At 41.9% G+C, this 16702-nt stretch overlaps 1 protein-coding gene across 1 annotated transcript; it reads left to right on the forward strand.

The window, feature by feature from the left end:
- Nucleotides 1-502: 502 nt before the first annotated feature.
- Nucleotides 503-6765, forward strand: NDUFB4 (NADH:ubiquinone oxidoreductase subunit B4). The gene is made up of 3 exons (XM_027530569.1): nucleotides 503-813; nucleotides 4996-5142; nucleotides 6625-6765. Exons 1-3 carry the CDS (start codon nucleotides 634-636, stop codon nucleotides 6685-6687), a joined length of 390 nt encoding a protein of 129 aa, XP_027386370.1. The 5' UTR covers nucleotides 503-633; the 3' UTR covers nucleotides 6688-6765.
- Nucleotides 6766-16702: the final 9937 nt, after the last annotated feature.

Here is a 16702-nt window from a genome sequence, read left to right on the forward strand (position 1 = left end):
GACTCTGTGCGACCCCATAGACGGCAGCCTACCAGGCTCCTCCGTCCCTGGGATTCTCCAGGCAAGAATACTGGAGTGGGTTGCCATTTCCCTCTCCAATGCATGCATGCATGCTAAGTCGCTGCAGTCGTGTCCGACTCTGTGCGACCTCATGGACAGCAGCCCAGCAGGCTCCTCTGTCCATAGGCTTCTCCAGGCAAAAATAGTGGAGTGAGTTGCCATGTCCTTTTCCAGATAAGGCTGCTAGGAATGAGCAAAAAAGCGACAGATCTGGAGGCGGGTAGGGGAGGAAAAGTGAACTCCAGGAGTTGGTGATGGACAGGAAGGCCTGGCGTGCTGCAAATCATGGGATCGCAAAGAATCGGACACGACTGAGCGACTGAACTGAACTGAACTAAGGGGAGGGAAATAGGGGTGGGGGAAGGCGAGGAAAGTACCTTGCGCAAGCGCAGATCGCCACTAGAGGGGCGGGACAGTGAGGAAGCAAGGTAGAGGAAAGAAGCTAGCTGAACTCCTTTAACTCCATCTTCAACCTCGGGCTATCGCGCAGGCGCACTTCCTCGGGACGAAGGTCAGACTGAAGAGGGCGGGCCTTGGAGTCGCGCAAGCGCGGTTTTGCGCCGGGTCGTCAAGATGTCGTTCCCCAAGTACGAGGCATCGCGCTTGTCCAGCCTACCTACTACCCTCGACCCAGCTGAATACGACATATCTTCTGAAACCCGGAAAGCACAAGCCGAGCGGTTGGCCATAAGATCCCGGCTTAAACGGGAATACCAGCTTCAGTACTACGACCCTAGTCGCCGAGGGGTTATCGTGAGTGAGGGGCCAGTGGGTGGGAATCGAGGGGCCAGAGTCAGGACGGTCCGGTCTGACCGCTCAGCCCAGACCTGCAGGGGGACCAGGCAGCGGGTTGGTCACCATTGCCGAACAATATTTTAGACATAGGTCCTCTTCCAGGCCCAGAGAGCAGACCGGTTCATTAGTCCTTTGACCTTGGGCAGAATGTTTGGTGGTAAAGAGGACGGGTTCTGGATTCACACCTGGCTGGGTTTGAGTCTCGGGTTGATCACTTCCCGCCTGAGTGATCTTGAAAAAGTTGTTGAACTCTGCTGCTTAGCCTCGGTTTTCCTGTCAGAAAAATGGGGATAATATGGTACTTCCTATCTTATGAGGCTCTTAGGAGGATTAAACGAAATAAGGCAAGTGACCGGCCGGCACAGTGCCTGGCTTGTGATGAGTGTTCAGAAAATGTCGGGAGGAGAGGGGTGTGTTTTTTGTTTTGTTTGTTTTTTTAAGCTGTTTTCCACTTTTCAGTTCACAGTTGAGGCAATACTGCTCTCTCCTGATGGGAATATAGTGATTTTTCAGTTTGTTTCTTTTAAAGACCCAAACAGGCTACAACTTACTGAAGCTCTGCGCTTTGGAGTCAAACGCCAAGGCTCTAAGTACTGGCAAACTACGTGACTCTGTACATATGTGTATATATATATATCCCTGACCCTTCTGAAACTTAGTTTTCTAATTTTCATTTATGGAAATGTTAGTACATTCTTTATAGATCCTTGTGACGTTAAATGACATAGTCTGTATAACACTCTTGGCACATAATACATGCTCAGTAAACTGAAAAGTATTATTATTTAAGAAGCATGCTTTTAGATAATTTTTGTACAAGAGCTATTTAAATATGTCAGATATGATATTAAAAAAAAAGACTTTTCCCAACAATTAATTGGTATTCTGTAGGAATTTTAGGAAGTTAAGAGGATTGAAGGGAATTTACAGTGCGCCAGGCACTATTGAAACTCTTCCTGAATGATATTCAGATATCACAGCTATTCAAAGAGTTGTGCTCTATTACTGTCCCCATTTTACAGATGGGAAGGACAAGTATGTCATAGAGTGATATCAACTAGCAAGTGATAGAGCAGAATTTGAACTGTAGTCTGTGTAACCCAAAGCATCTTCTTACGTTTGGCTATATTGTCTCCAGCCAGAACCTCCTTCGCTTGGAAGAAGGTGCGGAGAGAGACATTCATTATGTACATACTCACGTGCTTGGGTTCGGTATGCTAGATAGTAAGATGTAGTTTTTAAAAAAAGAGTCAGTCTTTCGCAAAGTCTTTCTCAAAGAGACGGTCTTTGAGTCAGACAGAGTTGAGATTTAAATTGCAGATTTTCACTTTTCCAGTTCTGTGACCCAGAGCAGTTGTAGTTTTGCCTCGTTGGTTGTTAAGTAAATGCATGCGTGCTCAGTCATATCCCACTCTGCGACCCTGTGGACTCTAGCCCCCCCTGGGAAGCTCCTCTGTCCATGGAATTCTCCAGGCAAAAATATTGGAGTTGGTTGCCCTTTTTTACTCTAGGGAATCTTCTCAACTTGGGGATCGAACCCGCGTCTCTTGTGTCTCCTACCTTCGCAGGCAGATTCTTTACCATTGTGCCATCTGTGAAGCCCCTGGATAGATGAATGCCTGACTATTATATATTGAGCAGTACATGGAAGTTCTTTGCCTAATCTTTTAAGAATGATTTATTTAGTGAATAAGTCATTGCTTAGAGTCTGTTACATGCCAGGCCCTCTTACAGATACTGTAGTGACAGTGGAGAACAAACAGGCAGAGACTCCTGTCCTCATAAAGCTTTGTTTCCAGAGGGAAGACAAGTAATAAGTTAAAAAATTAAATTGTTTAGCGTGTTAGGTAGTGGTAAATGATGAGAAGAAAAATAAAACAAGGAAGAGGGGATTAGGGGTGTGTGTATGTAGAAGGGACAGAGAGCAGCTATAATTTTAGAAAGGCTCAGGAAAGGCCTCGCTTAGAAGGTGACATTGAAGATTTCAGAAAACTGAGATGAGGGAGCTAGCCACTCAGCTCTCTGGGAAGGTAGCATTCTAGTAGACGGGACAGCAAGTACAAGGGTCCTGCGACAGGAGTGTCCCTCATTAATCTCCCAAATACTGAAGAGACTGTTGTGATTAACATAGAGAAAGGTGAGGGCAGAGTAGGAAGAGATGAGATGGGAAAGGTGCCTGGAACTAGATCACACCAGGTCTCATAGGTCACTGAAAGGACTTTTCTGAGTCGGATGTCCCATAATCAGAACTTATATTTTAACAACCTCTCTGGCTGCTTAGTTGAAGAGACTATGGGAGAGCAAAAATAGGAGCAGGGAGACTAGGACCTCAGTATTCTAATTTCTTAATTGATGGTGGCTGCAAGGGTGGTGGCAGTGAAGTTGGTAAGACATGATCTCTTCTGCTTATGTATTGAAAGTAGAGCCATCCAGGTTAGCTGGTAGATTGGATATGTGGTGTTAGAGAAGGAGAGGACTCAAGGATAACGCTCAGGTTTTTGACTGAAGTGAAGAATGAAGTTACAGTTTGCCAGGATAGAGAAGAGTGTGAAAGGATCAGGGATGGAGGTGGAATGCATGTTGGGAGATCGGTTTGGGATACATCCCGTTTGGCATTACATTTGCCGGTTAAACTTCCCTGGTGGTGCAGATGGTAAAGCATCTGCCTACAATGTGGGACACCCGGGTTCGATCCCTGGGTTGGGAAGATCCCCTGGAGAAGGAAATGGCACCACACTCCAGTACTCTTGCCTGGAAAATCCCATGGACAGAGGAGTGTGGTAGGCTACAGTCCGTGGGGTCGCAAAGAATCGGACATGACTGAGCGACTTCACTTTCTGTTACTTTTCTTTTGCCGGTTAAACAACATGTCAACCTTGAGCAGGGAGTGTGATATTATGTCTCCTGTTTAGGCTAGAGGTCTAGGGCTGGAGTCATACTTTTGGGGAGTCATCTGCCTATAGGACAGGGAAGCCTGGCGTGCTGCAGTCCATGGGGTCGCAAAGAGTCGGACACGACTGAGCAACTGAACTGAATTGCCTACAGGTGGATATTTAAAGCCATGTGACTAGAGATTATCAAGGGAGTGAATGTAGATAGGAAAGACCCATGGGTCTGAGGTCCACCCTTAAGAGATTGGAGAGAGAAGTAGAAAGGGAGTGAAAGAGACTAAGAGAATAGCCAGAGAGTTAGGAGAAAAGCCAAGCTGGTGTGTGCCCTGGAAGGGATACATATAAGAATAGACAGATGTTTTGTCCTTTCAGGTATAGAGCTCACACGTCCCATTGAACCAGTATTGAACCAGTATCTTCAGTAAAGAACCTTCTTTACTATCTCTGCAAACAGTTTCATTTAAAATGTTACCGTGGGAGATTTCCCTTGTGGTACAGTGGTAAAGAATCCACCTTCCAACGCAGGGCACCTGGGTTTGATCCCTGGTTGGGAAACTGAGAACCCACATGCTGCCAGTTAACTAAGCCCTCACATCACAACTACTTTTTTTTAACCGAGACGATCTGATTATTTTTCTTTAACAGCTTTATCCTTTCCAACAACTATTTTAATAGTGTGAAATGTAATAATTTTGCTCTTAAAAATACCAGCCAAGGCAGCTCAAAAAACTTTTAAGTTCAGAGTTAGCCTACCTCAGTCTTCATCCTTCCTACAGTTTATTTGTAGCCTGGAGAGACTGGCATGGGTGTAGCATTAGAAAGGGTCCTGGAAACAAAGTTGACAGTATGATAGAGCATATGAAATCTGTTTGTCTTCATTGGAAATACTGTGTGGTTCTGTTGGTCATACTTCCAGAAAGGCAGTGAAGCCAAAAACAATCCGGAAAAAAAAGGATTAAAAAAAAAATGCCTTCTCTGACTGCTTGGAATGATTAGGATTCTTAAATCAATAGAAAGCTGAAGGATAATATGAGTGTTTTAAATTCTGAACAGGATCATCAGGAAATTAGTCAACAAATGCTAGAAAATGTATGATCTTCTCTGAAGCTATGTAGGAATATTTGGGATATACCCTTAACTGTAGGAGAGAAGAAGAGGTGTCTCCTATGCTCCAGAACAAAAGTCCTGATGAGATTGCTTCTCAATGTGGAACTTCATTCCCTGTATCTTTTGTTTTCATTCATTTTAGGAAGATCCTGCCTTGGTTCGTTGGACCTACGCAAGATCAGCAAATATCTATCCCAATTTCAGACCCAATACCAAGACCTCCCTCTTAGGGGCTCTGTTTGGAATTGGGCCCCTCGTCTTCTGGTATTATGTTTTCAAAACTGACAGAGTAAGTACTTGAACTTTGTGTTTGGTGACTGTGCGATAGGTTCCCCCTGTGCTGCAGCTGTCTCTCACTCGATAATTCCCTTCTTGGCTTTCTACTCCTCTTCCTTACCTTTCCTTTATCCTCTCCTACCTTTATCCCTTTCCAGCTGAATTAAAAACTGGAAGTTTCATTTACATGTTTAGTTTTATTGCTCTATCCTTTCAACTCATGTAGAAATATTCCCTCTTAAAAAGCATAGTTGTTTCTTGGTCTTCCAAATTTAATATTAGTGGCTGCTCTAGAATTTAAAATAATGAATTGGTCCCTTTAAATATGTAAGACTTGAACTTAGCTCATGGAAGAGTTTTCCTGGTGTATTCTACATGAGGTAAGGAAGTTGTGTGTGTGTGTGTGTGTGCGTGTGCACTCAGTTGTGTCCAACTCTTTGCAACTCCATGGACTGTAGCCCACAAGCTCCTCTGTTCATGGAAATTTCCAGGCAGGAATACTGGAGTGGGTTGCTAGTTCCTTCTCCAGGGGCTCTTCCTGACCAGGGAATGAACCTATGTCTCTTGTGTCTCTGGGTATTGGTAGGCGGATTCTTTACCACTGCACCACCTGTGTATATTAAGCAAGAGGATACAGAAATAACTTAAAAAGTTAATTGCTTTTTTCTCATTAGATGTGCAGAAGTTAAGATTTTCCATTCTGATTAACCTTTAGGTGTTGTTTTTAAAGAGATATTTATTGGGTTACATATTAGCAGAACACATGTATCACTTTGTATGTTCCCTGTCTGCTCTGCATGAATTTCAGTTACATTGGTCACGTTGTACGAGTTAATGTTAAAACATTGATATTCCAATAGAGTAGCAGAAGCAGCCTATGGTGGGGATCACTGCCATCAGAGGCCTGGGTATGTGACTGCATAGAAAGCCAAGCTTGTCTTTGACACTAGACCAGTGTGATACTAGATCCCCAACCCGAGCCCGCAGGCCTCATGTTGCCATCTACACTGGAGCCCACCAATGTGTTAATAGTTCTGCCTTAAACCTGTCAATCCACTCTCCTGTTAGAGTGTATATATTTTCATTATCTGATAATTTATTGCTTAACAGAAAGGTAGGCCACACTTACCACCAATGTGTTAATAGCTCTGCCTTAAACCAGTCAATCCACTGTCCTGTTAGAGTGTATATATTTTCATTATCTGATAATTTATTGCTTAACAGAAAGGTAGGCCACACTTACCAGAAGGTATATGCCTTTTGCTTTCAGTGTATGCTATTTGGTGGGGTAATATAGATATTTTTCAATAGGAGTGTTTTCTTACTATCCCTTTATTTCTTCAGATTATTGCTTCCTCAGTCATACTGTGCAGACTTTAGACAATGAGAGATTGGAATTAGGTTGGGAGTGTTTCTTCTTGTTTTTCAGAGTTATACCATGAATTGTGCCAGAATGCACTGTTTTTAATGTACTTTTTTTTTTCTGTTTGTACAGGATAGGAAAGAAAAACTTATCCAGGAAGGAAAATTGGATCGAACATTTAACATCTCCTATTAAGTCTGACAGTGATGTCTGTATGTCCTATTGTTTAAATAAATCAATTAATCATTAAATAAAGTTTTTTCTTTCTTAATATTACTTGGATTCAGCAAACATTTGCTGAACATTATAGAATCCCACTTTGTAAGAATTCACAGTTTAATGAAGAAACAGATTCATGTTCATTCATTCAGTCATTTAGCAAATGAGTGTCTGCTGTAAGCCAGGCATTGTGCTACGTGCTGAGAATAGAGCAGTCAGTAGGACAAACTTAGGCCCTGTGCTTTAGGAGTACACACTCTGACAAGTGTTTATTCAACAGTTATTATATGAGTGCTTATTATGTATCTAGTACTATTTAAGACCTAAGCTCTTGTCTGGCTCCAGCCCCAGTCATAAATGCAGCAGAACAGTTACAGCCTTGTGGTTTAAAAAAAAAAAAAGTGATTCAGGAAAGTGATATAGGCAAGCTGATGAAGAAGCAGTTCTGTCTAGGAAGATGGCATTCGATCTCAGCTCTGAAGATCACAGGGGCTGACAGAGCAAAACAGGAGCACAAAAGGGTGAGGTGTGTTGGGTATGGCTACATTGGGGACCACTGTTAGGGAGAACACAGGGAGGGTGGAGGACATGCTGAAGAACAGAAGTAAAAGGATACAGAGCATGGTCTTTGGAAGTCAGATCTGGGCTAGAATCTTAGCTTGAGCTTAGCAGTTGGAATACCAGGCCTCCACATCCTCATCCATGGCATGGAGATAGTAATGCCTACTACCTCATAAGATGAAAATGAAGCAACAGAGTATTGCTCAGTAAAAGTTGCCCCATGCTTTGTAGTTCAGTCTTGAAACAGTGGAAGACAATTACATCTATGAGAACAAAGTAAAATCAAATGTTTAGGTGGAACAGCATGCTCTATGGGGCTGGTTTACATGAGTATATTGGTTTTAGCTTTCAAAGCATATTTACAACTGTTCTTTCATTTGATCCTTATATGAACCTGGAATACCCCCATAATGCAGAGCCCAAGAGAAAAGCTTGTACAGATTTTTTACGTTAGGAAATTATCTGAAAGAACAAGGGGCAGACTGCTAAGAGTGAAACGGATTGAAGGAAAACCCATCAACTGTGTGCTCTTGGCCTGAGGGTAACGGGCTTAATTCCTATAGGGGCTTTCTGAGGAGCACTGTGGAATGGACACAGAACTTTTCTTCAGACATGAAAAAGTGAATATATACCACTCATTCCTCTCCCTCTTGGTCCAGAGTTGTCTCATGCAGTTAATTCTCTTGTACTGCCAGATGTGAGCAAGCCTCAGACGGGCTGACTGGATTCTTATAGGCATCTCATGGAGGATGAAGGAAGGTTAGGACAGAAGGCAGGTGACATGCTGTGCAGCTGAGGTGAAGTCACACCTGCAGGCAGCTGAGAGCTGCAGCAGCAATTGGAGTAAAAAGATGGGCCAAGCAGAATTGAAGCAGGCAAAAGAGGCATAGGATTTCCTCATCCACTCTTTGAACAGCTTGGCTCTGTGAACAGACTGAATCTGTCATTCAGAGAGGTGGTTAGGTACCACCTGACCTAAGTGTCAGGAGGGCTAGTGGAGCAAGCTGCTGTCCACAGTTGAGACTGATTGAGGCCCTAGCTGATAATCATTTCCCCTCACCACGCTCTCGAGATTTCCCTTCTCTTGGCCATCACTTTAGCAGATCTAGGTTGCTTGCCCAAGTCACCAGGATTTTCATTCCAAAGGCCAGAACCTTAGTTACTCTAGCATCATCAGGCCTTTGATGCAGCAGCTGCCTATTTACACTTCTCACAGAGCATGGAAGCATGAAGATGAGCCAGTGAATCCCTTGGGAGCCAGGGGTATCCCTTTCTGCCCCCATTGTGTAACGGCAACCCTAGTTCCTTGTAATCAAGGTCATTTAGTGCTGCCAGTATAAATAGCCTTTTTTTTTTTTCTTTTATCTACTACTTCCGAAGTACGAGAAACTCCAGGTGGCCAGGAGTTAGTAATGACTTCAAATTAAAGTGAAATCCTGTTAACATTAGTTGTATGATTTATAATAAGTATATATTCAGTCTTTGTTTCTGGCACAGAACTCCTAAAACCCTTAGGATTTCCTAAGTGAGATAACAGAAAAAAGTGTCTTATGTTAATAAGGTGACTTTTGAACCACACCTAAGGATGGAGGCTGGCTGTTGGAACTTTCAGTCGCACCCCTGACCTCCTTAGCTTTATATCCCTGCTCTGCCACTTACTGGTTAAGTGACCTGGAATATATTTAAATTCTGTTTTCTTATCTTTAAAATGGATAAACTAGTAAAACATTTTTATTAAACTCATTGTATGAGTTATTATAAAATATTTAGAACAGTGGCAAACATTCAGGTCTTGGTGAGTGTTAACTATTATTACAACTATTAAACTCTGAGTTTAAAACTATATTTTAAGCCTAATAATGAAAATGTTTTAATTTGCATTTCATTTATTAAGTATAACTTCATATCTCTGTCCATGGAATTCTCCAGGCAAGAATACTGGAGTGTATTGCCATTTCCTTCTCTAGGGGGTCTTCCTGATGTGATCAAACCTGGGTCTCCCATGTTCCAGGCAGTCTTTTACCATCTGAGTCACCAGAGAAGCCCATAGTATTGCAGTATAATATAACTTCATATATTTTTGTCCATTTATGTTTATTTTGTTTGCTTGCTCAGATCCACTGCCAAATTTTTCTGTAAAATGTCTTCTTAGTGATTTAAGATTTAGACAGGTGAAGATATTAATCCTCAATTACACCAGTCTTTTTTTCCTCTGAGAGTTATTCTAATACACCTTAGTTACAGGAAAAACATTTACAGTAGGACTTCCCTGGTGGTACAGTGGATAAGAATCTGCCTGCCAATGTGGGGGATACAGGTTCAATCCCTGGTCCAGGAAGATTTCCACGTGCTGCGGAGCAACTAAACTCACATGCCACAATCACTGAGCCTTTGTGTCTAGAACCTGTATTCTGCCACAAGAGAAGCCACTGCAATGCACTGCAATGAAGAGTAGCCCCCGATCACCACACCTAAAGCCTGCATGCACAGCAAGGAAGACCTAGCACCAATAATGAATAAGAAGGCAGTATCCAGAAAGACATAGGCAGAATTTTTTAAACAATTGTTTAACATTGAGAATTACTCAACAATGTGTTCTTATCATTATAAACTGCCCCAAATCACACTCAGCAGCTGTCACCTTATGTGAGCATTCAGTGCTGCCATGTATGTGACTGATGCCACTAGCCCTGGGCACTGGGCATAGATGCCCACACTGGTAAGCTGCCTCAGCCCAAGAACTCAAATGTGTAACAAATACAGCCACTGGAAAGAGTTCCTCAAGGCCACTGTATTTTCCCATCACTTGCTCCTGAATCCAGGGCATGGGAGTGGCTGAGCTTAGGTTATATGGGTGAGTTCGAGCTACAAGGGAGACTGAAAAAGCAAACATGTAGCAAGTTCAGCTCTAAAGCAGTTCTAAAGCAGTGGAAGCCTTTGAAAGTGTTAAGCAGGAGTAAGCTTATTGAATTTGCACTCCTGAAAGATCATTCTGGATCCTGGAGGAACTCATCTTGGGGTAACAGAGGCTGGAGGATGACCAGTACCAGGCTGTTATAAGACTTTAGGCCAGAAATTGTTTTCATTGTTTGAGATGGTTCTCAGTGCAGAATAAAGCAGCTCATTCCCAATCCCAGGATGACTCACTTAGATGTGAACCTGTCGAAAGCTTTATGAGATTCTAAAGATATTATCTCTATTAGTTCCCCTTTATGGTCATGCATGAGGAGCCAGTTTTCTTAATAACTCCTTATCCTTGTATGACATCCCTTCTCTCTGGAACAATATTGCTTCTCTATCAGCCTGGTTTGTTTAAGTACTATGTTTTTTTTTTACCCTTTATTATGCATCCTTCCTAAAGAAAAAGATTATTTGTGCTCTGATCAAAATCCCATTGGGTTCAGCCTTTGATTTATTTTTCTTCTTTCTCATTCCTGGCACACAGTCTTCTCATAACTTTGGGGAAAATACAGGGTATTGATTATCTCTACATTCTTCAGGATCATTAATGGGGTATTTGAAGAGATTAGAGTTCTGAACAAGAATCTGTCTTTCTGATTTACTTCACTTTATATAATATGCAAAATAGATAGCCAGTGGAAATTTGCTGTACAACACAGGGAACTCAAAGCTGGTGCCCTGTGATGACTTAGAGGGGTGGAATGGAGAGGGAGGTGGGAAGAAGGTTTAAGAGGGAGGGGACATATGGATACCTATGGCTGATTCTTGCTGATGTATGGCAGAAACCATCACAATATTGTAAAATTAAAAAAATAAAAAAGAATCTGTCTTAATCAAATGTGATGTAAAATTTTAGCAGCATTTTTAAAATTAGTAAAAATATAATCCTACAAATACATTCAATGATTCTGAATTTCCAAAGCTTTCATTGCCACTTTCTACCTTTGTGTGGACAAATAAGGTTTTATGATGTTTCTGATATAGGACCCATTTGTCCCTATCACTAGGATTGTAATAGAGCCAACAATTCCCTCTTTGGCTGCCTTGTTTACTGCCATTTCTCTAGCTGAGCTAGAGATGACCCCTTCTGCTGATACCCACTGTGGCCTGGAGGGACACCGAGCAGTTTCATTCACCTGGACACCATCATCCCTAGAAGACTCAGCGATCTTATGGCCAAGTTTCAGGATTTATGAGATTAAAGTCAAGCTGAAAGTCTGACGTTTGATCTCTGGATACCCCTGGAGACAGATGGCTGGTGCAACATGAGATTTCTTGAGCAAACTTGCACAAGAGTTCAAATCTATTTCTCCTAAAATCACAAGGAGTTATCACCTTCTCATTGTAGGGTCAATTTCTTTACCACCAATCACATTTAAATCATTCCTCTTATTTAATAATTAGGCTCTGGAAAAATCTTAGGGGTAGGGGAAGAGGCAACTTGGCTAAGGCTGCTCCAGAAATCAACACAGGAGGGACTCAAGGACTGCAATCTGATAGACAATTGTAGGTAGGAGGAAAAGGTGGGAGATGGGACTTCTTATGAAACTACATTTGCACCGTTAAACACTTTTTTCTACTTATATGTTTCACATGAATCAAAGTTTTCTAAAGAGGGTTTTATTCTTTATGTGAGGTGGCTGCTGCTGCTACTAAGTCACTTCAGTCGTGTCCGACTCTGTGTGACCCCATAGATGGCAGCTCACCAGGCTCCCCCGTCCCTGGGATTCTCCAAGCAAGAACACTGGAGTGGAGTGCCATTGCCTTCTCCAATGCATGAAAGTGAAAAGTGAAAGTGAAGTCGCTCAGTCGTGTCCAACTCTTAGCAACCCCATGGACTGTAGCCCACCAGGCTCCTCCATCCATGGGATTTTCCAGGCAAGACTACTGGAGTGGGGTGCCATTGCCTTGGAGACAGTATCAAAAAGTGGTATTTTATACGGAGTAGCTTGGATGAAGGTAGATGGAGATGGAGTGTTTCAGTAACCTCAGTGCCATGTCTAGAAGCTGTATGGGCAGCTTCTGCTCCAAAATCATGCTCCGCAGGGGTGGTCCAGAAGCAGCTTGGTCCCATCAGGGACTTTAGGAGGAGAGACAAATGCCAGAACACAAGGAGAAGGAGCTGCTGTTGGTCTTCAGGTTCTAGAGATGGTTGGTTTCCTGGAGGTATGGATGGAGGAGCCTGTGTCCTGTTAAATTCTAGTAGGACACTCACCATCAAGTCCCCTCTGCATTGATCATATATCAATACTTATTGAGCCGCAGTCATTTACTAAGCACTGAGGATACTAGTATAAAGATACAGCTTCTTCTTGGAGGAACTCACCATGGAGAACAATTATAGCAGCCAACATTAAACTTTTACTTGTGTTCCAGGCACTAAGATAAAGTAAGGGCTTTACATATCTCCCAACATACCTTAAAAATAATTACTAAAACAATACCTTAAATCTCATCATCATGAGATTTTGAGAGGTTAAACAATTTACACAAGTCCTTTAGCTAATAAGGACTAAGATAGAACTGAAATCTGGGCAACCTGACTTCAGAGGGCAATTTTCAACCATTGTTTGAAAGGGATAAAGATAGATGTTATGAGAAGCCCAATACTGAGCAAGGACACCCAGTCCAACCTGGAGGGATTAATAGATGGTGCCTTCAAGAGCAGGGACCTTCATGTGTACTTTCTTAGGGTTTCTAGTACATAAACAGGTAGAATGTTAGAGCTGGAAGGACTGTTAAAGATCTGCTAGTCTCACAGCCTAACTCTATAGGAAAGGTTTGGATAGGAACAACAACTTGTCCAATTCTTCAAGAACCCTGCTTAAAAAACTGTTGTTCATTACTGATGGGAATGCGAAATGATAGAGTCACTTCCGCAGTTCATCAGTTTGTTAGTTTCCTACAAAATTAAACATACTTTTACCATGTGATCCAGCAACCATACTCCTTGTCATTAGCACAAAGAGTTGAAAACTTAGGCCTACTCAGAAACCTGCATATGGATGTTTATAGACGCTTAATTCGTAATGGTCATAATCTGGAAGCAACTAAGGGAAGGAAGAATAGGCAAAGCATTTAAGGCAGTGAAACTACTCTGTAGGACACTATAAAGATGGATATATGTCATTATGCGTTGTTCAAACCCACAGACTGTACAATGCCAAGAGTAAACCCTAAAGTAAACTATGGGCTTTTGGTGATGGTGTGTCAATGTAGGTTCATCAGTTATAACAACCATACCACTCTGGTGGAGAATGTTGATAATGGGGTGGGCTATGCATAACTGAAGGTAGAGGGTATTGGGAAATCTCTGTACCTTTAATAAGGATGTATTTGGAGAGAAATTAGGCAGATATTTGGAGCATTTTCTGTGTAAAGCAAGTATTAGAAGATTTATCTCTTCTTGGAGCTTGAACATGAAAGTATCTGATTCAAAACCAATACCTCTCATGTTATTCTTGCTGAATTCCCATAAAAAGGTATCCATGGCAGGCATCAGCTCTTACTCGTCAACACTCACTCTCCTTCCTTTTCTTCTAATAGAACCCTGGTTTATTTACGAGGCTGGTTCTCAGAGAAAGTGGGCATGATCCCACTCCAGGGAATGAACCTGGATTGGTCTAAGGTAGATGTGTAACCCAGTTCTGAACCTAAGAGAAATCTACTAGGGAGGGCTTTCTTTCCTCAATAAAAGACATTTCCCAAAAAGAAATCCTTCTGTTCCTTTACCCTTTTGCTTTCCTCCCTTCCTCTGACCTAGAACATGGAAGTGAGGTGAAGATAAGACATATCCAAGAATCAGTTCAATTTAGTTCAGTTCAATCTCTCAGTTGTGTCTGACTCTATGTGACCCCATGGACTGCAGCACACCAGGCGTCCCTCTCCATCACCAGCTCCTGGAGCTTGTTGCCTCATGTCCATTGAGTTGGTGATGCCTTCCAACCATCTCATCCTCTGTTGTTTCCTTCTCTTCCTGCCTTCAATCTTTCCCAGCATCAGGGTCTTTTCCAATGACCCAGTTCTTTGCATCAGGTGGCCAAAGTATTCGAGCTTGAGCATTAGTCCTTCCAATAAATATGCAGGACTTATTTCCTTTAGAATTGACTGGTTTGATCTCCTTGCAGTCCAAGGGACTCTCAGGAGTCTTCTCCAGCACCACTATTCGATTTGGAACCAGCCTGTTGTTCCATGTCCAGTTCTAACTGTTGCTTCTTGACCTGCATACAGATATCTCAGGAGGCGGGTAAGGTGGTCTGGTAATCCCATCTCTTTAAGAGTTTTCCACAGTTTGTTGTGATCCACACAGTCAAAGTCTTAACATAGTCAATAAAACAGAAGTAGATGTTTTTCTGGAACTCTCTTGCCTTCTCGATGATCTGGTGGATGTTGGCAATTTGATCTCTGGTTCATCTGCCTTTTCTAAATCCAGCTTGAACATCTGGAAGTTCACGGTTCACATACTGTTGAAGCCTGGCTTGGAGAATTTTGAGCATTACTTTGCTAGCGTGTGAGATGAGTGCAATTGTGCTATATTTTGAACATTCTTTGGCATTGCCTTTCTTTGGGGATGAAATGAAATATTCAGGAATAGCAGAGCAGAAAACTAGAATGAACTTGGCTCCCAGCTAACTTCGTATTATGATTGTTATGATTGTCCTTGTCCTGACCTGCCAACCCCAGACTTCTTTTATGAGATAAAGTCTTAGTTGTTAAACTAATGTTAGATTTTCATTTACAATTGAATGCACTCTTAATTGATACCATGTCCTTTTATTTATTATAAAATATAATTGTTCAGATTTTAATTTTATTTATAAAATCCAAAATAAGGACACTAAATGCTCATGAATGAGCAAAACTGCCCCATTTGCTAAATTTCTCTTCCAGCGACTATATAGAATTTAGAATTGCACACACTTGGTTATTTTGTGAGGTATCACTGTTATAGTGCTATAGTGGGTTGTGTCAAAGCTTCTGATATAATTTTAGATTTTAAAAAAACCTAGAGTAGGCTAATTACAGTCCAAAGGCCCACATGGTTAGGCAAGACTCCTCCAGGAAAAGCTCTATAGTTAGTCATAGGCGAACTACTTATATCAAAGGCACTTTAGATTCTGTCTTAGCTTTCACTTTAATTGAGCTATTAATATGCACTGTTGAGATCTTAAATTGAAACTCAATATGGTTTTCTTCAGACCTAAAAGATGATGGAAAAAGGCAATATGTACTTCTAAATTTTCTGCACTTTGGGCTTCTGTTACTTATTGCATTAGAAGAGTGCATGCCTTCCTCCTTAGCTAAAAGCTAGTTATTTACGGACAAGGACCTTGGCTTACTCTTTCCAGTATATCCTATAGTAGGCCCCACAATAGCCTCTCTGAGGCAGAAACTAATAAGTATTCACTGAATCACAATAACAACAATAATATCTATATCTGCCCGTGTTCACTAGAGGCCAAAAGCAGTTTGAGTGCTTTCAACGCACGGTCTCATTTTGTGTTGTTTTAGTCAGAGTCGTGTCCAGTTCTTTTGAGACCCCGTAGACTGTAGCCCACCAGGCTTCTCTATACATGGTATTTCCCAGGCAAGATTTCTGGAGTGGGTTGCCATTTCCTTCTCCAGGGGATCTTACTGACCCAGGGATAGAACTCTCAACTCCTGCATTGGCAGGCAGATTCTTTACTACTGAGCCCCCAGGGAAGCCCATGGTCTCATTTAAACCCCTACCAAATTCTTGTGAAACAAATCATTTCCTTGTTTCAGAGGAAGAAAGTGAGGCACAGGTTAAGTCACTTGCTCATTCAGCTATAAGTACCATCTGGATTCCAGAGTCAGAATTCCTCATGAAGTAAGTATTATCTTTATCCACATTTTACAGCTGAGGAAACAGAAGCTCAGAAAGGTTAATAACTCATTCAGGGTCACATAGCTAACAAGTGGTTGTGCCCGGATTTGAGTCCAGGCAGTCTGGTTTCAGCATCTGCCCTCTTAATTAGGTACCACACTGACTCACAAAAGGATAAATTTTAGATATACTTCAGATTGTCACACAGTTATATAAAGTTGATTCTATCAAATTGAAGCCTAGCTGTTTACTAAATGTAACAAAGAAATTTAAATGTCAGCTCTCAAGCCTTTTTTTTTTTTTTTTTTTCCATTTTAGCAGTAAAATATCTTTCTGGAAGGGCAGAACTTCCTTCAAACTCAGAAGTGATAACTCTTGCATCACTCTAGAAAATTACAACACAGAAACTGCACATTAATTTTTAACTTACAGTTTACATCTAGGCCTTAGGTTTCCTACCTTCCCTCTCCTCCTCCATCTCTCTCTGTGCCCTATCTGGTCAACAAAGGGTGTGCTTTCTGGAGGCAGGCAGTGGCCCTTCCCACCACTGCCTGATTGCGGCTTCTCCTCCTGGGTAGTTGCTCGTTACACACCCAATCCTATCCCATTTCAATGTATGTT

The sequence above is a fragment of the Bos indicus x Bos taurus genome, chromosome 1 (genome assembly GCF_003369695.1).
Source record: "Bos indicus x Bos taurus breed Angus x Brahman F1 hybrid chromosome 1, Bos_hybrid_MaternalHap_v2.0, whole genome shotgun sequence".
Classification (NCBI taxonomy): domain Eukaryota; kingdom Metazoa; phylum Chordata; class Mammalia; order Artiodactyla; family Bovidae; genus Bos; species Bos indicus x Bos taurus.

Coding starts and splice junctions, on each gene's coding strand:
- NDUFB4 (XM_027530569.1), top strand. CDS start 634: ATGTCGTTCCCCAAGTACGAGGCATCGCGCTTGTCCAGCCTACCTACT. Junction 814..4,995: donor CTAGTCGCCGAGGGGTTATC/GTGAGTGAGGGG, acceptor CATTCATTTTAG/GAAGATCCTGCCTTGGTTCG. Junction 5,143..6,624: donor ATGTTTTCAAAACTGACAGA/GTAAGTACTTGA, acceptor CTGTTTGTACAG/GATAGGAAAGAAAAACTTAT.